The sequence below is a fragment of the Pseudophryne corroboree genome, chromosome 9, assembly GCF_028390025.1.
Source record: "Pseudophryne corroboree isolate aPseCor3 chromosome 9, aPseCor3.hap2, whole genome shotgun sequence".
NCBI lineage: Eukaryota > Metazoa > Chordata > Amphibia > Anura > Myobatrachidae > Pseudophryne > Pseudophryne corroboree.
The window spans coordinates 60,907,992-60,935,751 of NC_086452.1; the positions used below are offsets into that span (position 1 = coordinate 60,907,992).

The window sequence follows — 27,760 nt, forward strand, 5'->3', positions numbered from 1 at the left end:
TGATCACGGAAGATCCGTGGCCTCTACCTCTAAGGAGGGACTTGCTTCAGCAGGGTCCCTGTCTGTTTCAAGACTTACCGCGGCTGCGTTTGACGGCATGGCGGTTGAACGCCGGATCCTAAAGGAAAAAGGCATGCCGGAAGAAGTCATTCCTACTTTGATTAAAGCAAGGAAGGAAGTAACCGTGCAACACTATCACCGCATTTGGCGAAGATATGTTGCGTGGTGCGAGGATCGGAGTGCTCCGACGGAGGAATTTCAACTGGGTCGATTCCTACATTTCCTGCAATCAGGATTGTCTATGGGTCTCAAATTGGGATCTATTAAGGTTCAAATTTCGGCCCTGTCGATTTTCTTTCAAAAAGAATTGGCTTCAGTTCCTGAAGTCCAGACTTTTGTTAAGGGAGTGCTGCATATACAGCCTCCTGTGGTGCCTCCAGTGGCACCGTGGGATCTCAATGTGGTTTTGGAATTTCTAAAATCTCATTGGTTTGAACCACTAAAAAAGGTGGATTTAAAATATCTCACATGGAAAGTGACCATGTTACTAGCCCTGGCTTCGGCCAGGAGAGTGTCAGAACTGGCAGCTTTATCTTACAAAAGCCCATATCTGATTTTCCATTCGGACAGGGCAGAACTGCGGACTCGTCCGCATTTTCTCCCTAAGGTGGTGTCAGCATTTCATCTGAACCAGCCTATTGTAGTGCCTGCGGCTACAAGTGACTTGGAGGACTCCAAGTTACTGGACGTTGTCAGAGCATTAAAAATATATATTGCAAGGACAGCTGGAGTCAGAAAATCTGACTCGTTGTTTATATTGTATGCACCCAACAAGATGGGTGCTCCTGCGTCTAAGCAGACGATTGCTCGTTGGATCTGTAGCACAATCCAACTTGCACATTCTGTGGCAGGCCTGCCACAGCCTAAATCTGTAAAGGCCCACTCCACAAGGAAGGTGGGCTCATCTTGGGCGGCTGCCCGAGGGGTCTCGGCATTACAACTTTGCCGAGCAGCTACGTGGTCAGGGGAGAACACGTTTGTAAAATTTTACAAATTTGATACTCTGGCTAAGGAGGACCTGGAGTTCTCTCATTCGGTGCTGCAGAGTCATCCGCACTCTCCCGCCCGTTTGGGAGCTTTGGTATAATCCCCATGGTCCTTTCAGGAACCCCAGCATCCACTAGGACGATAGAGAAAATAAGAATTTACTTACCGATAATTCTATTTCTCGGAGTCCGTAGTGGATGCTGGGCGCCCATCCCAAGTGCGGATTATCTGCAATAATTGTACATAGTTATTGTTAACTAATTCGGGTTATTGTTTAGGAAGCCATCTTTCAGAGGCTCCTCTGTTATCATACTGTTAACTGGGTTTGATCACAAGTTGTACGGTGTGATTGGTGTGGCTGGTATGAGTCTTACCCGGGATTCAAAATTCCTCCCTTATTGTGTACGCTCGTCCGGGCACAGTACCTAACTGAGGCTTGGAGGAGGGTCATAGGGGGAGGAGCCAGTGCACACCACCTGATCGGAAAGCTTTACTTTTTGTGCCCTGTCTCCTGCGGAGCCGCTATTCCCCATGGTCCTTTCAGGAACCCCAGCATCCACTACGGACTCCGAGAAATAGAATTATCGGTAAGTAAATTCTTATTTTTACTTCCCCCCCCTCCTCCTGTTCCACAGAACTTTGGGCTGGACTATGACGCCTTCCAGCACATGGTTGGGGATTGTCCTCCCGACTTTCTTCAGCTGACGTTTAACTGCTGCAATGTGAGTAGCCTCAAACTCTTCTCCTGTTCTCTGCTTGTAAACCTGCTACTAATATAAATGTATCCTCCTCTTCCTGCTGCCCTGAGGGCGACATGTTATACAGGGGAGAGTGCTGGCTGCCCCTACAGAGAGCTCACACTTCTGGCTTTTATGCTGAACTCCTATATATTGGAACATCTCCAATTCATATGTAGGTGGGCTCGAAATAACTGTTCTATTAATAGACAGCAGAAAAGGTGATTCAAATTTGAGTATCATCTCATCAGTCGGGGAGTGTGAACTAGATAGAGAGATATATGTGTATATATATATATATATATATATGTGTGTATGTATGTATGTATATATATATATGTGTGTATATATATATATATATATATATATATATATATATATACAGGTTGAGTATCCCATATCCAAATATTCCGAAATACTGAATATTCCGAAATACGGACTTTTTTGAGTGAAAGAGAGATAGTGAAACCTTTGTTTTTTGATGGCTCAATGTACACAAACTTTGTTTAATACACAAAGTTATTAAAAATATTGTATTAAATGACCTTTAGGCTGTGTATATAAGGTGTATATGAAACATAAATGAATTGTGTGAATGTACACACACTTTGTTTAATGCACAAAGTTATAAAAAATATTGTCTAAAATTACCTTCAGGCTGTGTGTATAAGGTGTATATGTAACATAAATGCATTCTGTGCTTAGATTTAGGTCCCATCACCATGATATCTCATTATGGTATGCAATTATTCCAAAATATGGAAAAATCCGATATCCAAAATACCTCTGGTCCCAAGCATTTTGGATAAGGGATACTCAACCTGTATATATACATACATACAGGTTGAGTATCCCATATCCAAATATTCCGAAATACGGAATATTCCGAAAATACGGACTTTTTTGAGTGAGAGCGAGATAGTGAAACCTTTGTTTTTTGATGGCTCAATGTACACAAACTTTGTTTAATACACAAAGTTATTAAAAAATACTGTATTAAATGACCTTCAGGCTGTGTGTATATGAAACATAAATGAATTGTGTGAATGCAGACACACTTTGTTTAATGCACAAAATTATACAAAATATTGGCTAAAATTACCTTCAGGCTGTGTGTATAAGGTGTATATGTAACATAAATGCATTCTGTGCTTAGATTTAGGTCCCATCGCCATGATATCACATTATGGTATGCAATTATTCCAAAATACGGAAAAATCAGATATCCAAAATACCTCTGGTCCCAAGCATTTTGGATAAGGGATACTCAACCTGTATATATTGCACTTCTGTTTTAAAAATGTTTATTGTAAGACTGAGGCACAAGTTTTGTGCAGTATATCGGCTACACTATGTCGACGTGCATCAAATAGACATTGCCATAATTAACCCTAACGCTACTGTCAATATTTTGTCTATGTTGACATTTAGCAGATGTCGACATGTTAGATGGTGTCATTTAACCATATCGACATCCTATCATTCGACATAGTGAATGCATTCTGTAAAACCACCATACCCTTGTTGAGAAGGGATCATCAGTATTCTGATGCGGCTTGTCTGGGCCATAGGGGCAGCTCTTACAGCAGGTCCGTCCTGCTGAATGCACTACTGCGACAGCGCGGGGTGTCTCCTTCTTCCTGGGTACACGGACATGCCCAACAGGCACAGAACCCTGCTACAGCCACAAGGGCTGCCAATATACACTACCCTCACCAGTTAGCACCACAAGCATACCGCCGGCTCCCTCAGTGAGTAAACAGCCCGATAGTGCGTTCTGCATCAGGTGAACCACAACGCCCAGCAACTCCAGGCTAACACTGCACCACTACTATGTACACCACTGCTTAACCCATGCAGAACTTGTTACTCTGCTGTTACCAATAAACCAGCAATTCCATTGGGTGCCTATTGTTACCCTCCTAGGTTCTACAGCAGTAGGATACTGCAGCGCCCACTGGTCCTGTGTGTCTATGACACATGATAATGCATGTGCTGATGATTGGTCTTCACATATTGTTTCTTGTCAGATGGACCCGAAGCTCCGTCCGTCCTTTGTGGACATTGTGAAGCAGCTGGAGGAAATTTTAAATCGTTCAAAGAAAGAAGAGTCTGAAAATGAGCGAAGGGCTAATAGCCCCGAGGCTACAGAGACTAAACCCCTTCCTAAAGGTGAGTGTGTCCGCCTTCGTATAGCGTAAGCCACAGTATGGAGGTTCCTGGTGATCCCTCTATGTGTAGTCCAGCTGCGTAATGGTCTAGATGTGCACCTTCTACACTAGCCCAGTGGCTACTTTAGGGGGGGTTCACTAGCGAATGGCAGCCTACACTGGATGCTCTTTAATAAAAATCATAGTGCTTTCTTGGAGGATGTTTAAAGTCATTTTTATAGTTGCAAAGTGAATTTGATGTTCCTAAAACCGCCTTTTTTAGATATTTGCAGCTGAGACACACAGTACAAGTTTCTACTATGTCATCTTCCACAATTAAGTCATTTGTCAGCAGTTTGGGCTCTAGGAGCCAAATACCTCCAGAATGCCAGATTCATCCCAGGCTTACTAGACCCCCTTAAACTTAAATGGGAGACAGATATAGCTTCTATTTCTAGTGAGGAGTGCTCACAAAGGGTTTGGGATTCCGGTGGTCAGAATACCGACCCCAGCATCCCGATGATCAGAATCCCAACGGGAGGGTACATATATCCACCTTCCCCCAATGTCCCCCGAACCTCCCTCCCTCCCCCGTGCAGCCTAACCCTCCCGGTGGTGCCTAAACCTACCCCCCCCCACCACCACCACCCCCCCAGTCCCCCTCCCCCAGCGCCGGCATTCCAATCAGTGTCCGGATTCTGACAGACGGCATCCTGACCGCCGGGATTGTGACTGGATCCTCTCACAAATTCTGGGTTCTATTCAGTATACTACTCCCCTGTGTTAGATACCAGCAGGTGTTTTTCTATGTCCTCCATAGTGTATCACACCCCACTTTCTCTACATAGTCTGGAATGACACGGCACTGGTAACTGTTGTGGGACTACCCAATGGTGTCCCACAGCCCTCTCTTCCCCCCCCATCCCATTAAACCATAAGATTTGCTTACTTAGCCTGGATCTGGAAGAAACGCATTCCCTGGTACTTTACCGTTATACTTGATGCCTTACCACCATGGCTAAAGTTATAGTGACTAGGACAGAGGGTCCCAAACGTGGTCCTCAGGGCACCCCAATGGTCCAGGTTTTAAATGTATCCATGATTGGCCACAGGTGACTTAATTAGCACGTCAGTCAATTTGATTTAACCATCTGTGCTGAGCCATGGATATACTGAAATCCTGGACTGTTGGGGTGCCTTGAGGACCGCGTTTGGGAACCTCTGGACTAGGACTTGGTTTGCATCTGACGCTCCTGACCCTTATGCAGAAGTTCCATGATAAGTGCAGTGGTTATCTGGCAGACCCCTAGATTATCTGCATTGCCCCCATGTACGGGCAGTGGTGGTGTGATCCCCTTCCAGCTTTCAACACCGTATTTATTTTTGCTTTGTATATACATTGTTGTTTTTGCACTATTGTTGTTTATTTGACTATTGGTCTTTGAAGGATGTTTTCTGTCAATCTTTATGTGTGTCTATTTTGTTTTTGTTGCTGTGCAGGGGCCAGTGAGAAGAGCCAAGGGGTCAAGCGTCTCATCGCTACACCACAGGATGACAAAATCCCACAGAAATCACCACGCCCGCGACGCAACATCACTCTGTCCCGGAGTCAGTCGGATGTCTTTGCACGGAAAGGTGTGCAGAAGATCAACGTGCAGGACCCCTTCTACACTCCCAGCAAGGGGGCACTGCGCAAGGTCAACCCCTTTAACGCCAGGGAGGACTTGAGAGGAGGAAAGATTAAATTCTTCGACATGCCCAGCAAATCGGTCATCTCTCACGTCTTTGACTTGCATTCACCCAAGATAGACGGGGTTCCGGTGACGGGGCCTCTAAGGCAGCTGTACAGCCAGGACACTGTGGATAACAGCTGTATTCCCAGAAGAATCTGTAGGTCGCTGCCAGTCTCTCCGGAGCTTTTAAAAAGAGACTGCTCGCCCTCCACAGTGGGAAAGGGCGACATTACGCAGAACAGCAGTGAGGTGAAGGCAAAACTCCTCTGTAACATCAAATACGGAGTATCCGAAATTCCCCCATATAAGTTGCGCTCACCAACCTCGGACTCTGTGCAGGCCAATGACGAAGAAATGGACTGCACTGATGGCAGCGGAACCCTGGAAGAGAGTAGCTTTGGTTCCCCCACCCTGGTGAAGAACAAGGTAGATGAGTATTGTAACCAGCTGCTGGTCAATAACAAGAAGCCCACCCTGTGTTCCCAAAGTCCAGCTCACTGCCTCCCTGAGGATGACCACTCCTTTGCGTTATCCCCCAGTTCCGAAGCCATGGAAATAGAGGATGAACTAAACGAGAACCATTCTGGGTCATCGGTCAGCTGCAGCTCTCCACCAGTGTTTGGGGATCTCTCATTACTGCAGGGTGACGATACAGACAGCAAAGACTTTCTATGTGACCCTGTGTCCGGCTGCCGGATTATGCAGGGAGTGGTTAAAATGTGACGCTCTTGCTTGACGTTATCCGCAGTATCTTGAATGGGATTATAGTACACAATAGGAATCTTTCATTATGGAATTTTCCCATTGTCCGGTTTCCTTAGGAGCTGTAACACCTGCTGCTCTTCCTGCAATTCCTGACATTTGCACCTCCCGGTAGGGTTGTTATCCCTCCATTCGTGTACTACAACTGGTAGAAAGATCTATGTCTGGGTGATTATTACAGGCTGTCATTTGGGGACTGTGTGTCATCGGTGTGACCTCTAAGTAAAGAGGATTAGGGTTCATGCACAAAAGGGATCCAAAACGTGAATCGCACAAACTCATTGGAGATCTGGTGCACAGGAAAAAGGTTTTATAAACTACGGCAACCAGATCAAAGTGTATAATGCAGTTTAGAAATTGGAAACAAGTGTCCATTGCTAAAGCCAGCAGCTCCTGTTGTCTTAATGTTCCCAACATATTCACGATGCATTAGAACATAAAATGTATTTCATACAATGAACAGCACTCATGTCATGTTACACATTGTAACCAATCAATCATGTGATGCTGTGTACCCAATCAGATGTGAACATTGGCCACCTGAGTTCCATGGTAGACCTGTGAGACTTATTAATGTGGCTTATAGTGCCCTGGTGGTCCAATCTTTTTAAACAGACCTTTTAGGGCTCAATGTCATTTTGTGATGCCTTAACCTGTTCAGTGCCAGTATGTTGGCCTAGACACCGAACCTCCCCCCAGACTGCCACCTTAGTAAAGTCCATTAAACATGCATTCATCTAAGTAATGTGAACTGCACATAGCATGGTCGGTTGGAGCCTCCGCCCTCCGGCCTGGGGTAACCTGACCGTTTTAATGCAACTATTTAAGAGAGTTTGAAATGTCGGTGTGAAGTATAAAACTGCCTGCGTCTACCCAACTCTGGCTTTTAAAGGGTAAAGTGTTGTTATTTGATTGGCTCCAGACCAGAGCATCTATACCACGCATCTAACAAGTGTTACGTGTACAGAATGTGTATCCGCAAGCTGAAGTGACCAGTCTCCTCTGCCCCCGCCCCAAATCACATCTGTTGACCCGAAACCAGCGTTTCTTGTATAAAAATGTCTAATTTCCAGTTGTAATGATGTTACAGAGCTGCAGTGCTCCGATTCTCGAGCGACACTGTCCTGTATTATCATTCTGATCAGTGGCGTTACCACCCACTAAATACAATTAGTATTGGATTACCATCTAACCAGGCTATTTATGGCTATTACCCTCCTTTTATAGAAGTGGATATCTGCTCCCTGCTGTGAGAGTCAGCTTGTGCAGATAAAGGAAGACCTGCATAATTCGCATGGAAAGAGGAAGTAACAGTATGGGCATGCCTCCATTCCCCTTCTAAATAAACTGATTATAATGTTACACTGCACAGCTCACATAGGAACATGTAACATTAACTTGTTGTAAAGTTCATCCACAATAATGCATTTGCTCTTGTATATAGTGAGTTTAGCTAGTCTTCCCACTAGCTGGCTAGAGAAGGGCATTCAGGAGCACTATAGTGTAAATCAGTGGTTCTCCAACTCTGTCCTCAGGACCCCACACGGTTCACATTTTCCATGTCACCCAGCAGCTGCACTGTGTATCACCAACTGTCACATTTTAAAAATCTACAGGTGACCTGCAAAACATGAACCGTGTGGGGTCCTGAGGACAGAGTTTGAGAACCTGTGGTGTAAATAGTCCCTTCCACACCAGCTACTGCCCACAACAGACTCCATTATCCCCATTTACTAAAGTATGTGATAAATCTTTGCTCCATTATGAAATTAAATAAATTTAAGTTTTTTTCCCATTTTAGTTGCTGCAGCTAAAAACAAAAACATTTACGTCTAAACTAAGAGACAAACTATATGAATGCGGGTAAGAATTGGCGATTGTTCTGTACTTCATCAGATATACACAGTGGAGCGACCGGTTTTTGGGTTTAACCCAATCTCATGAAAATGCAGCCAATCAGTACACTAAGGACTGGTGACATCACTGAAAGCTCAGTGATGTCACGATTTCCTAGTGATTTGATAGGCTTACTATGTAGACCACCACACTATGTGTAGATGACAGGGTACACTTTTTTTTTAACGAAGATGAAAATGACTTTTCAATGCACACGTCAGATATTTATGTTGTATATTAATTCCGGGGCCCTGATGATGCTGAGCACTCCAGAACCACTTGAATAACCAAGTAGGAAAATGTACAGTACTTTCAGATTAATCACTACAATTGTCTTCTTTTGTTTTTAAGTAGGCTTTTTTTCAGGCATGTAATTGTTACTGATTGAGAGAAGTAGTAAATATTATTTTTGTATAAGGTATTTTCAATTGGTTCACAAACCTATGCTGGAAGGACGGCAGACCAAGGTGGCGTTCTGCGGCTCGAGCTGTTTTTACACGAACCAGTCTTATAGTAAAAGACACTTGAATTCTTCTGTTTTGCACTTATAACTGATATTTTGCTGTCAATACATTTCTATGCAAAAAGTCAAGTTGTTTTTGGCAGTCGGATCTGGTTTTGAGCCTCTTTAAAAGTTGGTTTATTTTCATATTTATGAGCATTTTATTAAGTCTTAAAACCGATGGGTTTGGAACCTTACGGAGCTGTAATTAATCATGACGAGAATAATATCACTGCCAGCAAATTAATAATTTTTTTTTCTCAAATCTGTCGTCCCCATGATTTTTCTATGTATATTTATGGATCTATAAAATGGTTATGCTTCAATGTTCTGCCAATGAGCTTTGTGTATATATGATTTCTGAAATGAGAAACCAAAGAGAAATTGAATGAATCATTTTAGACTTTTTTTTTTTTTTTTTGTAGTTGTAATTTCTCATTTAGCGAACAGATTAAAATGTCTAGCAGTGTCTGGCGTTGCCGTCCCGATCTATGAAACCGTTTAGTCTGCATTGTGTTCTTTTTCATTCTCAAACTGCTTGCTGCATTTATTCACGATACCATAAATATTATGAGTGTGTAACGGTCTCCATCACACTGCTGCTCGGACCATATGGTTATGGGCTACAAGTTCAGTTAGGGGGACATTTACTAAGCAGTGATAAGAGTGGAGAAGTGAGCCAGTATAGAAGTTGCCCCATCAACCAATCAGCAGCTCTGTATAATTTTATAGTATGCAAATTATAGATGTTACTTCCGTGCTGATTGGTTGCCATGGGCAGAGGCGTCACCGGGTGTGGTGACACCCGGTGCGCGCCCCTGATCTCCTGCCGCGATAGCGGCAAGAAAGGGGTCGTGGCCTTGTACTTAGGGGGCGTGGCTTCGCGGGGATACCGAAATCGTCACTCTGGGGGCGTGCCCAGCATCTCCGGAGATGCTGGGCTTCCCCCAGAGCCAGTCTCCGTCCGCTGTCGGCTCCTCTTCTGTGGCAGGAGATTTTCTCACTACAGCACCTGGTTCCGGTCAGTGCGGAGGAGCTGACATTTGGTGTCACACCCGGGTGCGGGCCGCACCCTCCGCGTGACGCCACTGGCCATGGGCAACTTCTCCACTGGCTCACTTCTCTGCTCTAATCACTACTTAGTAAATGCCCCCCTTAGTGTCTTGATCTGACCATTTAAAGGTTGATATTCATAATGTCAACAGTTATATCAACATAGTTAAAATGTCAGGTGGTAGGGGCGGGATTAGGAGAACAGTTACCCTGGAAACACGTACCGGAATGATAGAGGACGCAGCTCTCACCTGGAAGTGACTATCACATGGCTGCTGGGACCCGAAAGACGCCGCCTGGAGCAGGTCAGTCACCGCTAGGCCACCAGGACGAAATGCTGACATTTCACCACTGTCTGCATGATTAATGCTGATCGTGTGTACCCAACCCCATGTAAGAGTGAGAACTTTGTGTTAATGGATGATACCATTTTATGTTGCATCCTGCAATCCCAGTTTTGTGTGGCCACGTTTGTTGTCATTGTCAACAGAGTTAAAGGACCACTGGACGGTTGTTGTCAGTATACATAATGGGGCTGATGGAGAGGTCAATGTAATGGTATTTCTGCAGCAGGTTATATTGGTTTCCACAAGGAAACATCAGGGTGTAGAGTGGATCTTGATCCAGAGGCACCAACAGGCTAAAGCTTTAGGCTGTCCCAGGATGCATTGGGGCCTCCTCTATAACCCCGCCTCCAGGAACTGTGAGCACAGTGTCAGTTGGTGTCTGCAGAAGTAGCTCACTTAACAGGTGGGCTGCACTGGGCATCCCTGAAAAACATTTTTCTGAAAATGTATTCAAAACTGGGCTGTCAGCGCTGTATGTCATGCTGACACTTTAGCGCTGCAGCTCCATCACCTCCCCATGCGGCATTGCATACTCCCGCAGTCTGTTCCCGGGTACTTGCGGCGGAGACTCTCTGGCTTTAAGCACACGGTTGCAGTCGCTCTCCTGGTTCGCGTGGCTGTGTTTTTTTTTTTTACATAAATAAAATATGCGCGTGTGTCCAAGCGTTTGCAGGGCGGGTGTCTGACGTCAATTCCGGGCAAGAACAGGCTGGAGTGATCGCAGCGGCTGAGTAAGTTCTGAGCTACACAGAAACTGCACAATACTTTTTTGTACCGCTCTGCTGCACATGCGATCGCATACTTGCAAAGCAAACATACACTCCCCTATAGGCGGCGACTGTTCGCAGTGCTGCAGAAAATAGCGAGCGATCAACTCAGAATGACCCCCAAGGTGCGTCATGGTCATATATATAGTGCGTCACAGTATTTACCTATTACATGTATTCTACTGTGGTGGTTGTGTACTGTGTCTACAGTCACATACTAACGTATTTATTCGCAGGTATTATACTCTATATGGCTTTATCGTACTAATTCGCTCTGTTGCATTTGTGTACAATGTCTAACAAGAAGGGCAGTAAGTCTGTGGATGCTCCTGCATCATGCGCCTGCATGTAACCAATCAGGAGCCACCGTGGGCTGCATTCACAAACCTACTGGGTATTCTGGTGGAACACCTTATGCCCCCTATGGGACCACCTGTGCCATTACAGCAACAAATTGTCCCTATGGTTAATCAGCCTTGGGTGGAAAATTGGTCTAACCAGTTGCAGCAATTAAATCATTCCTTGGTCAGACAAATCTACTCCAGGTCACTCTAGTGTCTCTGGGTCATCTAAGCGGCCTGCTTCCTCCTCACAATCCACGAATCTCTCAGATGTTTCATCTGAAGAGGAGGGGGAGCATACTGTCCTGTCGGACACTGAATCAGGTGCTACTGACGAGGATTCTCCATTGCAAATTGATGTCCCTGCCCTTGTGGCTGCTTTTAAGCAAATCCTACAAATAACTGATGATGAGGATTCCACTACGGTGGCTAAGAAAACTGTTAACCACCTTCTGCCGTTTAAATATATCAATCTATTACCTCATTCTGACCATTTGGTGGGCATCAGGCAGGAGCCCTGGTCTGATCCAGGGAAGAAATTTCCTCTGTCTAAACGGGTTTTTGCTCGCTATCCTGTCCCTGCAGCGTTATGTAACAAGTGGGAAAATTCACCGCAGGTGGATTCTCATGTCACCTGCCTAGTTGTGTCACCACTGTCGCTTAACTGAAGGAACCGACGGATAAGCATATGGAGGGATGCTTGAAATCTATTTACTCCCTTACAGGTGCTGTACATAGACCCACTATTGCGGCCTATTGGGCTGCAAAAGGAATTGAAGCATGGGTTCAGGCATTACAGGAAGAGCTGCCTGAGGATATATTTGACAATGCCAGACAATACCAGTCTCACTTTATCACCAACGCCTATTACATTCGGGAGACGTCCGCTGAGGCGGGTGTGTTGACAGCCAAGGCATCGACTATGTCTGTCCTGGTTCGCCGTATTCTGTGGTTGAGGCCATGGAAGGTGGACCTAGACTCAAAAAGACCTTGGAGGTACTCCCCTTTAAAGGGGACATTTTGTTTGGTGAAGACCTAAATAAAATAGTGTCTGAATTGGTGGCTGCTAAGACTGCCTTTCTCCCAAATACTAATCCTTCTGCACAAAAGGCTAAAGGTACCACTTTTCGTTTCTTTCGGCCTCAAGGGAAAGCAAAAGGTCAGGCATACCCATGCTCCCAAGACCACTAAACCCCAAAAAAAGCAGTCCTGGTCGGCCCGTGAGCCTGCTTCTAAACAAGACAAGCCTGACAGGGCGTGTCTCCCCCTAGGGGACTCCAGGGTAGGAGGCCAACTTCTGCAGTTCACCCAGGTCTGGTTAAAGACCACTTCAGCCGCATGGGTTTGAGAAGTTGTCTTTCACAGGTACGCAGTCTCCTTCAAGAGACGTTCCCCACGCCAGTTTTGCACCACTGTTATCCCTTTGGATCCGTTAAAGGCGCAAGCTTTGCAAAATGTTGTGAGCTCTCTCCTGAATACAGGAGTGGTAGTGCCGGTTCCTCTAACCCAGAGAGGCAGAGGTTACTACTCGACCCTGTTTCTAGTTCCGAAACCCAATGGGTCTTTCCGGCCTATACTTAACCTCAAATCACTGAACAAGTTTGTGAGAGTGTCCAAGTTCCGTATGGAAACACTGCACTCAATTATACTGGCTATGGAACCCGGAGACTATATGGTATCCCTGGATATACAGGATGCCTACCTGCATATACCTATTGCCATGTCGCATCAGAAGTGGCAACCTCCACTATCAGTTCCAGGCTCTGCCATTTGGACTGGCTATGGTTCCTCAGATCTTCACCAAGGTCATGGCCGTAATGCCGGCCCATCTCCGGCGCCAGGGAGTCAGGATCCTGCCCTATCTGGATGACTTGCTGATTCTGGCAAACTCCCATGAGGTCCTCCTCACTCATCTACAACTGACTGTAAGCTTCCTACAAGCCTACGGGTGGCTCATCAATCGGAAGAAATCATCGCTGGTCCCAGCTCAGAGCATGGTGCACCTGGGGGCATTCCTGGACACACAGTCAACGACTATTTCTGTCTCCAGAAAAAGTCCTGAGACTTCAAGACAGGATAAGATGCTTCCTTTGTCGCCCCCAGAGTGTCGATACACTCGGCGATGCAGGTACTTGGCTTGATGGTGTCGGCATTCAACATGGTAGAGTATGCTCATTTTCATTCTCGCCCTCTACTGAGGTTAATCCTTTCCAAGTGGGACGACCTACCTCATCGGATCAGATCTCACATGATCACTTTGACTCTGGAGGTTCATCTGTCAATGACCTGGTGGCTACAGGACCAGCAATTGAGCAGGGGCCGTCCCTTCTGGTTCCCTGACTGGGTCCTGCTGACAACGGATGCTAGTCTGTGGGGATGGGGTGCGGTGTTAGAGCAACACTCTTTTCAGGGTTGCTGGATCAAGGAGGAGTCACTCCTCCTAATAAACATTCTGGAGTTGTGGGTGGTTTTCAATGCATTGACTCTTGCCCTGCCTCTAGTACAGAACAGGCTGGTTCAAGTATGGTCAGACAATGCCACTACAGTGGCATACATAAACAATCAAGGTGGCACTAGAAGCCGCATGGCTATGATGGGAGTGTCAACAATACTTCAATGGGTCGAATGCCATCTGCATTATTGGCAGTTGTTCATTCCCGGCATCCTAAACTGGGAAGCGGACTTCCTCAGTCACCAAGACGTGCACGCCAGAGAGTGGAGTCTTCATCCAGAAGTCTTTCAACTCCTAGTGGAAAACTGGGGTCTACCAGACATAGACCTGATGGCGTCTTGACACAATCACAAGTTCTTTGGATCAAGGAACAGACATCTTCAAGCAGCGTTTGTGGACGCACTGGCAATTCCATGGAGCGTTCGGCTTCCCTATGTGTTCCCTCCAGTGTCACTCCTGCGGAAATTCAAACAAGAAGGAGGATATCCACTTCTAGTCGCTCCAGCATGTCCCAGATGGTATTGGTGCTCAGACCTGCAGGGTCTATTGACAGAGCATCCTCTTCTTCCTTAACGCCCAGACCTCCTCATACAGGGTCCTTGTCTTTATCTGGATCTGGCCAGGCTGGGTTTGATGGCGTGGCTCTTGAGGCATCACTCCTGAGAGTCAAAGGATTCTCTGAGGCAGTTATCCAAACTATGTTAAAAGCCCTCAAACCAACACCTGCTCTGATTTATTACAGGTTCTGGAATTCTTACTTCAGCTGGTGTGCTGATAAGAATTATGATGCATACAGATTCAGAACTTCCAGAATTCTGGCTTTTCTGTAAAGCGGCCTGGACTTAGGCCTTCGTCTGGCCTCCCTCAAGGTTCACATATCTGCCTTGTCGGTATGGTTTCAGCGAAAAATTGCATGTATACCGGACATTCATATATTCACGCAGGATGTCTTACGGATTCAGCCTCCCTATGTCTCTCCTGTGGCGTCATGGAAACTCTGTTGTCCTGCAAGAGTCTCCATTTGAACCACTTGAGATGGTGGACCTTAAATGGCTCATGGCCAAGGTCTTATTTTTATTGGCTATTGCCTGACACACTGTGGGTTTGTATGGTATTAGCCGCTGGTTCTTTCTCCTGTTGTGAGATGGTGGTTCTATGTGACTAACATTTACCTTCTTTTTTCCCCTTCTCCTGCATTGGCCTGGTTAATGAAACTGAGCTCACAGTACCTGGAAGTGGGGTTATAGAGAAGGCCCCAATGCATCCTGGGACTGCCTAAAGCTTTAGCCAGTTGGTGTCCTCTAGATCAAGATCCACCCTACACACTGATGTTTCCCTGTGGAACCCAATGTACCTTGCAGGAAGAGTTAACAATGGTCTACCGTAACACTCCTTATTTCCCATACAGGGCACATTTTCATACTGCATGCATAAATGTGTTAATGCTGTTCTTAAATCCTTCTCACCCTTGACTTGGCATCCAGCTCTGGTGGGCACTGAAGAAACAAGCAGGAGGAACTGAAGCCTTTTCAGGAATTTGAAGTATCTAGTCTCCTGTTACCACGCTCTAGGCCCCAGTGTTTCTCAAGTGCATGAAAATGGAATGTACATGTGTATTTGTTCAGTACCCTACAGATAAAACCGCATGTAGCTGGAAGTGTATCAGTACAAGCAATGCACGGCCGTGTTCCTGGCAGGTTCCTAAACTCAAGGCACCCTAAAGCCCAGTACCCACGGGCCGATGCAGGAGAGATGTGTGCTGAGCGAACCGCTCAGCACACATCTCTCCTGCCGCTCAGCACAGCGCGATCTGTGCTGAGCGTGCGGGGGGGCCGCTCACTTCACCCAGCGCGTGAAGTGAGCGACCCGCTAGATTGGCCTGCATGCAGGCCAATCTAGCAGCAGCGATAGCGATGTGCGGGGCTGCGCATCGCTATAGGTGAGGGGGCTACACACGGAGCGATCATGCTGATATTCTAGTCAGATTGCTTAGAATATCGCTCCGTGAGTACCCCCCTTAACGGTCTAGGTTTTAAGAATCAATATGCTTGAGTATAGGTGATTTGATTGAAATAAAACACCTGTATATTTGATTTACCAATCTGTGCTCAGCCATGGATATCCTTAAAACCTGGGTGCCTTGATTCCTGAGTTTGGGAACCTCTGGCTGAGGGTATAGTCTGCATACTTAATAAGCTGGAACGGCAACATTTGCACATCTATCAAGGTAAACCTTGTTGCATCCAGCATGGATGTGTGCCCAGTGCTCTGACACAGGAAACCATGGGACTCTGCCTGGCACATGTACCCAAGATGGAGAGAGGACTGGTATATGGACATGTTAGCCATTTTATGTGTAAGTGGCATGGGAAACCAGGGTGGAGTAGTGATCTGGCTCGGCCAGGAACTATGGGCAACTGCCTGGCATAGAGAACTATTGGAGAGTGATTGGTACTCTGACCCCAGGTGTGTGTGACTGGCATGGGTAACTAGAATGGAGAAGGGACTGACACACTTGCGGCAGAGATAACAGTCCAGGCTGCTTTCCTCATTGCAGGAAATGTGTAATTTGCCCACAGCTCTATAATCCTTCAGTCCCTTCCACATTCTGTTCACAGACAAGTGACAGCTCTGGCCGTGAAACATCACCCATAAATGTTTTAGGGGGACATTTACTAAGCAGTGAGGCAGTGGAGAAGTTGCCCATAGCAACCAATCAGCACTGAAGTAACATCTATACTTTGCATACTATAAAATGATACAGAGCTGCTGATTGGTTGATGGGGCAGCTTTTCCGCTCTTATCACTGCTTAGTAAATGTCCCCCTTAGTGAGAGTAACAGAATGAGGTGTCAGTTTCTGCAATGTACCCATCAGTGGCATTTACACAGCCGCTGCCCTGCCTAGAGCAATCTCCTATGTAACAACATCAGTGTTCTACATAACAGTAGGGTTCTCGGCGATTGCTTTATACCATGTATAGGTGTGAGGACAGAGACCTAGATATCTAGGTTTGGTTTCAGCTGCAACATTTCAAATAAAATAAGGCTGCCTCTAATCTGCCATGTAAAACAATGCAAGCTGATCCCATTGTGCTAACAGAAGGTAATGGGCAAATACCAGCACTAAGCTTTACATTCTATAATGTATTTATGTAACAAGTCTTTCCCAGTGACATATCCAAGGAAAGATTCTGAAGTGATCACTATGGAGCCGCTAAAATAAAGCCGCAGCCATGGCCCGAGGGTTATTTACAGACATTACACAAAAGGTACAAATCAGAAACCAATCAGCTAGTTTCTTACATTGGTACTTGCTCTGGACAATTAGCAACTCATGTCTTATTGGATTTAGGGCCTAATGCAGCTTAAAGGGCCCTACACATTCAGCAGCTGGCTGGCGGGGAAGAGGTGACAGGGTGAGTGAAGTTTCTTCACTCCCATCACCCGGCTCCATAGCCCTGCATGCTAATATGGACGAGATTGTCCATGTTGGCCTGCAGGTATTGCAGATTGTTGGTGCCTACACACTGAAAGATACAAACGGTATCTCATTTATTAATGAACGAGATCGTTCATATCTTTAAGTGTGTAGGGCTGTTAAGTTGTAGTTTTGGGAAAAATTGCAAAACTACACACCTGTTCTCTAGCATTCAGCAAGCTATCAATCACGGAGCAAGGCCACCCCGCACACCAGGTCCTCCACCCCTTCCCCCACTAAAATGCAAGTGCATCGCTATACAAGCACAGAGCCATCATGTTTCATGTGACATCAGGCAGCCGTCACAGCCCGTCATCGGTCCGGATGCACCTCCATTGACCAGACTGCGACGGCGCCCTGTCAACACACCCTGCTAGGAATTAGATTGTGATCGCAATCTTAAGTCCTCACGCATGTGCAGAAACCGCTGAATAGCAATTTACGCACTTCCGCGTCTCCAGCTGAATTAGGCCCTTAGTGCAGATTTGCTGTGCAATGTTAGTAATTAGCTCTCAATAAACAAAAAACCATTTTAACAAATATTAATTTGTAATATTCTTTCCCCCTCAATAAAAAACAAAACAGTTGGACCAGCACTTTGAGAAACAGTAATATTCCTCTGTCTGAGAATACTACATCAATTAATATATTACATAGTTGGGGATACAATTAGGTTGGAAGTTTTGGGTTATCTTGCAGGCACCCCCTAGAGGTGTCGGCAATGTATGACCAGCAATGTGGATAACAGAACCTTGTACATAAATTAATCTTCCATTAGTGTATGTAGAAAGCAGGCAAGTTCTTAGTATCATCCAGTGTCCATGCTGCACTTGTTAAGGAAATGGCTTCTGCCTGTCCCATCAGGAAACGCTGAGAACAAAATTGGCCCATTGCTTCCCACTAAAACTAGATCCCAACTAGGAACGATCACTTGAGATCAGCTTCATCTTCTGGACATGAGCTCTGGTGGACTTGGAGAAGATGCTTTTCACAATCTGCAATGGCACGTTCTTCCCGCTCAAGTAGACTTTATTGTGGCAGTCTGGCAGACATTGGGATGCAGAAGAGTCCAACTCGTTTCCTTTTTTCAGCATCCACACATAGGCCATAATGTACCCGGTCATGAAGGCATCAAACCCAGCTCTGTGGGTTCCACCCTCGGCTGATCGGGAGATATTTTCTGCTGTTGGCGGCAAACTGGTATTTTTATCTGAGTCTTTGTTAGTAGGACCGTCCTCTAGTGGTGGGTCCTCCTTATCTACTTCTCCAGTGGTTTGAGACTGGTCCATAGTGACAGTTTCTGTGGCCAGTATGGAGCTAGATTGGAGTGTCCCCCCATCTCCCACACCTAGTGCTGCACCAGTGATATTAGCCTGTTTACAACTGGGCTCCATGTCCATCTCCACATTGCTGTCCATTCCCTGCTTTGCTGCGTCCTTTTTCCTTTTCCGTCTCTTTCTTGGCTTGTCCGTTGTGCCCTTCTCGTCCTCCGCGAGGATCAGGTCAATATTGTGAGAACGTGTACATTTAAAGCCATTGGGACACCAGCCATATGCCTGTCAAGATGAGATCACACCGATTAATGTGTTTCTAAAAGATATTTGCTGATAAACACATAAATTCCAACATCAATAGTATTAATCCACCAATCTTCCTGTCCAAATACATTCTCAGAACAATAAATCTCTGCAGCAATGTGCAATGCCAGCCTCAATATTCAGACAATAACCTCTCATGGGTTTGGCATTGAATTTAAAAGAAATCTTAAAAATCTAGCTGATTGGAATTAAAATCTGGTAATGTATAGGGACAAATGGCAATAGAAAGGCTCATCGGTTTAGTAGAAACGGTCTGCAAATCTGCTGATTGTTTACCATACACTAGCAATCTACAGCCCCAATTGATCTGTGAAATCCAACATTATTGGACAACCTGATTTAACAATCCCAATCAATTTTTGGACTGAATCCACGATCTGTGAATGAAATACAGTGCACATTTATTTGCACAATCGTCTGCTGATGTATGGGGGCCTTGAGTCTATAGAATTGGTGGGCTTATACACATGGGCACGTCTGCTTGTTCAATTTAATCTCAAGTCAAAATATAAGGGCGAGATTCAAATCTTTAATTGCCCCCGATCTCCCGTCTAAAATGACGAGAAATCGCGGGGCGATATTCTATGGCCCCCTGTTATCGTGCCCATAAGAGAGACGGGTTTAGCCACGTAAAGCAGCTAAACCAGACTAAAGTCATGGGAGCGATCGCTAAAAGTCCCGTTTGGGCGTCCAAACAGGTCACTTTTTGTGCATTTCAGCTCACCACCCCAGGGGGTGGCAAGCTGAAATGCTGATATCACACCCATTGGCAGTAACATTTGAATACTGCCGGCGGGCGGGGAGCTGCAAGATTTCAATCCCGCCCTAAGAGTCTTAACTTTCCCCATCAATGCATCTTCCACTACACTTTGGTTTGCTTTATTCTCCAAATCGATAACTCAGATTGTAACATTATAGGAAAGAGAATAAAACTTCAAGGAAACCAATCCCTTCTGCCCCTTCTCATCAGCAGATGCACATATAATTATATTTTTTTTTTTGCAAAACCAGTTCACGAGCTTGGCCCAGTGCACAGTTACGGTCACAGCAAAGACATGGCAAGGAACTAACCACAGAACTAGAGACACACGGACATTTAAGACAACGGTGTCTCACTCTACTGCTGGATCAAAGTGTCTTATGTTCGTTTATTACCACTATAAAAAGGAAAATAAGATTTTACTCACCGGTAAATCTATTTCTCGTAGTCCGTAGTGGATGCTGGGGACTCCGTAAGGACCATGGGGAATAGACGGGCTCCGCAGGAGACTGGGCACACTAAAAGAAAGATTTGGTACTACCTGGTGTGCACTGGCTCCTCCCTCTATGCCCCTCCTCCAGACCTCAGTTAGGATACTGTGCCCGGAAGAGCTGACACAATAAGGAAGGATTTTGAATCCCGGGTAAGACTCATACCAGCCACACCAATCACACCGTACAACTCGTGATATTAAACCCAGTTAACAGTATGAAATACAACTGAGCCTCTCAACAGATGGCTCAACAATAACCCTTTAGTTAGGCAATAACTATATACAAGTATTGCAGACAATCCGCACTTGGGATGGGCGCCCAGCATCCACTACGGACTACGAGAAATAGATTTACCGGTGAGTAAAATCTTATTTTCTCTGACGTCCTAGTGGATGCTGGGGACTCCGTAAGGACCATGGGGATTATACCAAAGCTCCCAAACGGGCGGGAGAGTGCGGATGACTCTGCAGCACCGAATGAGAGAACTCAAGGTCCTCCTCAGCCAGGGTATCAAATTTGTAGAATTTAGCAAACGTGTTTGCCCCTGACCAAGTTGCAGCTCGGCAAAGTTGTAAAGCCGAGACCCCTCGGGCAGCCGCCCAAGATGAGCCCACCTTCCTCGTGGAATGGGCTTTCACTGATTTAGGATGCGGCAATCCAGCCGCAGAATGCGCCAGCTGAATTGTGCTACAAATCCAGCGAGCAATAGTCTGCTTAGAAGCAAGAGCACCAATTTTGTTGGGTGCATACAGGATAAAAAGCGAGTCAGTTTTCCTGACTCCAGCCGTCCTGGAAACATACATTTTCAAGGCCCTGACTACGTCCAGTAACTTGGAATCCTCCAAGTCCCTAGTAGCCGCAGGCACCACAATAGGTTGGTTCAAGTGAAAAGCTGATACCTCCTTAGGGAGAAACTGGGGACGAGTCCTCAATTCTGCCCTATCCATATGAAAAATCAGATAAGGGCTTTTACATGACAAAGCCGCCAATTCTGACACACGCCTGGCCGAAGCCAAGGCCAATAACATGACCACTTTCCACGTGAGATATTTCAGATCCACAGTTTTTAGTGGCTCAAACCAATGTGATTTTAGGAAACTCAAGACCACATTGAGATCCCAAGGTGCCACAGGAGGCACAAAAGGGGGCTGAATATGTAGCACTCCCTTTACAAAGGTCTGGACACAGAACAGAAAAAAGTGTTTCTCCCGCAGGAGAAAGCCGAGGAGTTGTCATCTCTAGTCAGAGACCTCCTAAAACCAAAACGGGTATCGGTGCATCACTGCACACGAGTCCTGGGACTCGTGTGCAGACATCACTGCACACGAGGAAGGTGGGCTCATCTTGGGCCAGCTGTGACTTTGGAATGTTTAGAATCCAGCCATGCTGTTGTAGCACTTCCCGAGATAGTGCTACTCCGACCAGTAACTGCTCCCTGGACCTCGCCTTTATTAGGAGATCGTCCAAGAACGGGATAATTAAAACACCCTTTTTTCAAAGGAGTATCATCATTTCGGCCATTACCTTGGTAAATACCCTCGGTGCCGTGGACAGACCAAACGGCAACGTCTGGAATTGGTAATGGCAATCCTGTACCACAAATCTGAGGTACTCCTGGTGAGGATGGTAAATGGGGACATGCAGGTAAGCATCCTTGATGTCCAGGGATACCATGTAATCCCCCTCGTCCAGGCTTGCAATAACCGCCCTGAGCGATTCCATCTTGAACTTGAATTTTTTATGTATGTGTTCAAGGATTTCAAATTTAAAATGGGTCTCACCGAACCGTCCGGTTTCGGTACCACAAACAGTGTGGAATAGTAACCCCGTCCTTGTTGAAGTAGGGGCACCTTGACTATCACCTGCTGGGAATACAGCTTGTGAATTGCCTCTAGCACAGCCTCCCTGCCTGAGGGAGTTGTCGGCAAGGCAGATTTGAGGAAACGGCGGGGGGGGAGACGCCTCGAATTCCAGCCTGTACCCCTGAGATACTACTTGAAGGATCCAGGGATCCACCTGTGAGCGAGCCCACTGATCGCTGAAATTTTTGAGGCGGCCCCCCACCGTACCTGGCTACGCCTGTGGAGCCCCAGCGTCATGCGGTGGACTCAGAGGAAGTGGGGGAAGAATTTTGATTCTGGGAACTGGCTGACTGGTGCAGCTTTTTCCCTCTTCCCTCGTCTCTGTGCAGAAAGGAAGCGCCTTTGACCCGCTTGCTTTTCTGAAGCCAAAAGGACTGTACCTGATTATACAGTGCTTTCTTAGGCTGTGAGGAAACCTGAGGTAAAAATTTTTCTTCCCAGCTGTTGCTGTGGATACGAGGTCCCAGAGACCATCCCCAAACAATTCCTCACCCTTATAAGGCTCTATGTGCCTTTTAAAGTCAGCATCACCTGTCCAGTGTCGGGTCTCTAATACCCTCCTGACAGAATGGACATTGCATTAATTCAGGATGCCAGCTGGCAAAATATCCCTCTGTGCATCCCTCATATATAAGACGACGTCTTATGTTCGCAAAATAGTATCCCTGCTTCACTGGGTTACAGACCATGCTGCAGCAGCACTATCTGCAGGTCTCAGTCTAGTACCTGAGTGTGTAAATACAGACTTCAGGAAAGCCTCCTGCTTTTTATCAGCAGGTACCTTCAAAGTGGGCGTATCCTAAGACGGCAGTGCCACCTTTTTTGACAAACGTGTGAGCGCCTTATCCACCCTAGGGGATATCTCCCAGCGTAACTTATCCTCTGGCGGGAAAAGGTACGCCATCAGTAACTTTTTAGAAATTACCAGTTTCTTATCGGGGGAACCCACGCTTTTTCACACTTCATTCACTCATTTGATGGGGGAACAAAACACTGCCTGCTTTTTCTCCCCAAACATAAAACCCTTTTTTAGTGGTACTTGGGTTAATGTCAGAAATGTGTAACACATTTTTTATTGCCGGGATCATGTAACGGATGTTCCTAGTGGATTGTGTATATGTCTCAACCTCGTCGACACTGGAGTCAGACTCCGCGTCGACATCTGTGTCTGCCATCTGAGGGAGCGGGCGTTTTTGAGCCCCCGATGGCCTTTGAGACGCCTGGGCAGGCGCGGGCTGAGAAGCCGGCTGTCCCATAGCTGTTACGTCATCCAGCCTTTTATGTAAGGAGTTGACACTGTCGGTTAATACCTTCCACCTATCCATCCACTCTGGTGTCGGCCCACAGGGGGCGACATCCCATTTATCGGCATCTGCTCCGCCTCCACATAAGCCTCCTCATCAAACATGTCGACACAGCCGTACCGACACACCGCACACACACAGGGAATGCTCTGACTGAGGACAGGACCCCACACAGCCCTTTGGGGAGACAGAGTATGCCAGCACACACCAGAGCGCTATATAATGTAGGGATAAACACTATCACTGAGTGAATTTTCCCCAATAGCTGCTTGTATAAACAATATTGCGCCTAAATTTAGTGGCCCCCCCCCCCCCCCTCTCTTTTTAACCCTTTGAGCCTGAAAACTACAGGGGAGAGCCTGGGGAGCTGTCTTCCAGCTACACTGTGAAGAGAAAATGGCGCCAGTGTGCCGAGGGAGATAGCTCCGCCCCTTTTTCGCGGACTTTTCTCCCGCTTTTTTATGGATTCTGGCAGGGGTAATTATCACATATATAGCCTCTGGGGCTATATATTGTGATTATTTTGCCAGCCAAGGTGTTTTTATTGCTGCTCAGGGCGCCCCCCCCCCCCCAGCGCCCTGCACCTTCAGTGACCGGAGTGTGAAGTGTGTATGAGGAGCAATGGCGCACAGCTGCAGTGCTGTGCGCTACCTTGGTGAAGACTGAAGTCTTCTGCCGCCGATTTTCCGGACCATCTTCATGCTTCTGGCTCTGTAAGGGGGACGGCGGCGCGGCTCCGGGAACGAACACCAAGGACGGGTCCTGCGGTCGATCCCTCTGGAGCTAATGGTGTCCAGTAGCCTAAGAAGCCCAAGCTAGCTGCAAGCAGGTAGGTTCACTTCTTCTCCCCTTAGTCCCTCGTTGCAGTGAGCCTGTTGCCAGCAGGTCTCACTGTAAAATAAAAAACCTAACATATACTTTCTTTCTAGGAGCTCAGGAGAGCCCCTAGTGTGCATCCAGCTCGGCCGGGCACAGAAATCTAACTGAGGTCTGGAGGAGGGGCATAGAGGGAGGAGCCAGTGCACACCAGATAGTACCTAATCTTTCTTTTAGAGTGCCCAGTCTCCTGCGGAGCCCGTCTATTCCCCATGGTCCTTACGGAGTCCCCAGCATCCACTAGGACGTCAGAGAAAGTAACATGAATTTATCACCACACCAAAAGTGTTATAGATGCGACCAGTGGCAGGGCCGTAACTAGGTGTGTGCCAGCGGTGCCTGGCACACAGCGCATACACACTGTGGGCGCAGTACCACCAGCAACACCTGCAGTCTGTCCACGGTAGTCACCTGTTGCGTGCAGGGTTGGATCCGGACACCAAAACAAATAAGGTGCCTGCCTGCCTGTCAGCTACACCTCTGCCTCCCTTTCCCCCAGGTTACTGTGCAGCCGCGGGCAGTACTGTAATGCCTGACCCCCAGCACCGGGCGTAGTTTACATTGTGTGTGTGGCCTGACAACCCCCACCCAGTATACACTGAGCCACAGGCTGCAATGCCCGACCCATCCACCACCCTCCCTCCTACGCCGAAGTTCATATTGCAGCCCAAAAGCTACCACCACCCCAAGGATACAATGAGCCGCGGAGAACAATGCCCGTCACCCCCAACCCCCGCTGCCAGCGTTGCACGTTGGAGGGGTTTCAGAGTACGCAGCCCTCCCCTCACCCCAGGCCGATCCATTGCGGCAGATCACCTTTTCCCAGAGAGTTCGGGCTGTGATCTCAGCTGCAGCTCTTCACACAGCTACAGCGTTTGCCGACTAGCAGGGCAGGAGACCAGGCAGCTCCCATGGTCCTGTACGTGTCACTCACTGCCAAGTGCACGCCTCCTCGGCTCCAGTCCGTACTCCAGGCAGCACAGTTGTGTATATGTGTGATGAGCAGTCCAAGTGAGTGCGCGTGGGGAGGGGGCAGTTTGCAGTCAGTGAGTGCGCGTGGGGAGGGGGCAGTTTGCAGTCAGTGAGTGCGCGTGGGGAGGGGGCAGTTTGCAGTCAGTGTGTGCGCGTGGGGAGGGGGCAGTTTGCAGTCAGTGAGTGTGCGTGGGGAGGGGGCAGTTTGCAGTCAGTGAGTGTGCGTGGGGAGGGGGCAGTTTGCAGTCAGTGAGTGTGCGTGGGGAGGGGGCAGTTTGCAGTCAGTGAGTGTGCGTGGGGAGGGGGCAGTTTGCAGTCAGTGAGTGTGCGTGGGGAGGGGGCAGTTTGCAGTCAGTGAGTGTGCGTGGGGAGGGGGCAGTTTGCAGTCAGTGAGTGTGCGTGGGGAGGGGGCAGTTTGCAGTCAGTGAGTGTGCGTGGGGAGGGGGCAGTTTGCAGTCAGTGAGTGTGCGTGGGGAGGGGGCAGTTTGCAGTCAGTGAGTGTGCGTGGGGAGGGGGCAGTTTGCAGTCAGTGAGTGTGCGTGGGGAGGGGGCAGTTTGCAGTCAGTGAGTGTGCGTGGGGAGGGGGCAGTTTGCAGTCAGTGAGTGTGCGTGGGGAGGGGGCAGTTTGCAGTCAGTGAGTGCGCGTGGGGAGGGGGCAGTTTGCAGTCAGTGACTGTGCGTGGGGAGGGGGCAGTTTGCAGTCAGTGAGTGCGCGTGGGGAGGGGGCAGTTTGCAGTCAGTGAGTGTGTGTGGGGAGGGGGCAGTTTGCAGTCAGTGAGTGTGTGTGGGGAGGGGGCAGTCTGCAGTCAGTGAGTGTGTGTGGGGAGGGGGCAGTCTGCACAGGGCTGTAACTATGTGTGGGCGGATGGTGCTTCACACCCAGTGCATTTGCGTTGTGGGCACACCATCCGCATCCACCCCGACTGGCCACCGCCAGCTGCAGCGCAGTCTGCTACAACATATAAAAGTAGCATTGCGCCCGGCTCCTCTGCCGACGCACAGCTGCTGCTCGCTGATATATATTATAGTTGGCAGCACTGCGCATACTGTATCCGTCACCCCGTCCCGTGTGCTGCAGCCTGGCCCCACTCCTCCACCTTGACGGGTGCGGCAGCCCAGTGTTCGTGCACCATACAGGTCGGTCCGGAGACGCGCAGGGAATGCCGGGAGGACAGAATAGTAGCAGCTCTGATTCCATAGTGTACAGCAGCTATAGCGGTTACCAACACAGGGACGACCCCCCCTCCCCCTGGGACGACCCCCCCCCCCCCCTCCCCTGCCATGACTGCCTGCACTCCAGCCGTAATCGCATAGGTACCGCTGTGTGTGTGTGTGTCCTTTTCCTCCTCCTTCCCACCACTCTCTGTCTCTCTACCTGCCACCTTTCTTTCTCTCTCCCTCCTCTATCTCTTTTGTGACTCTACCTGGCATAATGTGTAAAAGGGGGCTCTGCCTGATGTAATGTGCAACAGGGGCTCTACCTGGCATAATGTGTAAAAGGGGCTCTACCTGGCGTAACGTGTGTAAGTGGCGCTACTGTGCATTGTAATTTAAATAATGGAGACTACTGTGCAGAGTAATATGAATTGGTATTATGTGGCTACGCCCCTTCCCATGAAGCCACACCACTATATTTTTGCACTGATGATGTTTCTTGCAAACAGCGCTAGAAAGTATAGTTACGGCACTGACCAGTGGCACAAAATATCAGAAGAAATCTTACATACGAGAGCGCTTCTCAAATCTTCAATTAAGATACAGATTAACCAGCAAAATAGTCCATAGAGCTAGCGCTCAGTGTTCTCCCGCTATAGAGATGTGATTTACTCACTGAAAACTTCTCGCAGATGTGTGGAGCGGCCGCGGCGGGTCCAGCAGCGTCAGGGTCAGCCAGAGAGCAGAGGCGATAATCCACATACGCCGACATGCTGGCCGGATAGCTAGAGAACTCGATGGCCAAGTGCTTGCTGCTTACGTCTATCAGTCGGCAGTTCTCACGTTTGCTATAATAGACGCATAGATGTCTACATCAGGACCAGGAGGCAAAGACTCAGACATATACCATCAGAAACATTTGTATTTGTCTCTCTGTATTATACTAAACAAGCGTTTCTGTAGCTCTACCTTATTGAGATCCAGGGGTGTATTTACTAATGTTCAATTTTATGGTCGATTTAAAATAGACTGAAACGGAAATTCTTTTTTATTGCCCAAATTGTGGATTCACCAACATTCGATTTTGAAATCTATTTCAAAATCGATTTTAATGTGTGTCAATTTTGACCAGTAGTTTTTGCTCAGTTTTGGATGTCCCATTTCAAAATCGAAAATAAAATCACCTATAAAATTGAAGGAGATCGAACAAATAAAAAAAAAAAAAAAAACACAAGCAAAAAAACCCCAAAACACACAACAAAACATTTCCTTATGTATTCCTATTGGACAAAACATATCACATGCAAGAAGCTGCGGTGGATCCGCTAATTCTGGTTTGTGTACATCTCCGACGGTGGGACGCCTGCGCTGGTTTGTATACATCAATGGTGGGGCGCCTGCGCTGGTTTGTATACATCTCTGATGGTGGGCACCTTTGTTTGCGCAGAGCCCGTTCTGTGTATGCGCCCCCTA

General features: G+C 47.3%; 2 protein-coding genes across 4 annotated transcripts in view; one reads left to right on the plus strand and one right to left on the minus strand.

The window, feature by feature from the left end:
* TESK2 (testis associated actin remodelling kinase 2) overlaps positions 1 to 9,324 on the plus strand; it is a 184,740-nt gene extending 175,416 nt beyond the window's left edge. For both annotated transcript variants that reach the window (XM_063939412.1, XM_063939413.1), the window contains exons 9-11: positions 1,683 to 1,769; positions 3,815 to 3,956; positions 5,435 to 9,324. In XM_063939412.1, coding sequence (XP_063795482.1) covers positions 1,683 to 1,769; positions 3,815 to 3,956; positions 5,435 to 6,390 — 1,185 coding nt within the window. In that variant the 3' untranslated portion in view covers positions 6,391 to 9,324. The remainder of the gene's footprint in view (positions 1 to 1,682; positions 1,770 to 3,814; positions 3,957 to 5,434) is intronic.
* Positions 9,325 to 17,796: 8,472 nt separating this feature from the next.
* Positions 17,797 to 27,760, minus strand: part of TOE1 (target of EGR1, exonuclease) — a 54,384-nt gene continuing 44,420 nt past the window's right edge. For both annotated transcript variants that reach the window (XM_063939426.1, XM_063939425.1), the window contains exons 7-8: positions 26,964 to 27,135; positions 17,797 to 18,822 (exon numbers count right to left, since the gene is read on the minus strand). In XM_063939426.1, coding sequence (XP_063795496.1) covers positions 18,184 to 18,822; positions 26,964 to 27,135 — 811 coding nt within the window. In that variant the 3' untranslated portion in view covers positions 17,797 to 18,183. The remainder of the gene's footprint in view (positions 18,823 to 26,963; positions 27,136 to 27,760) is intronic.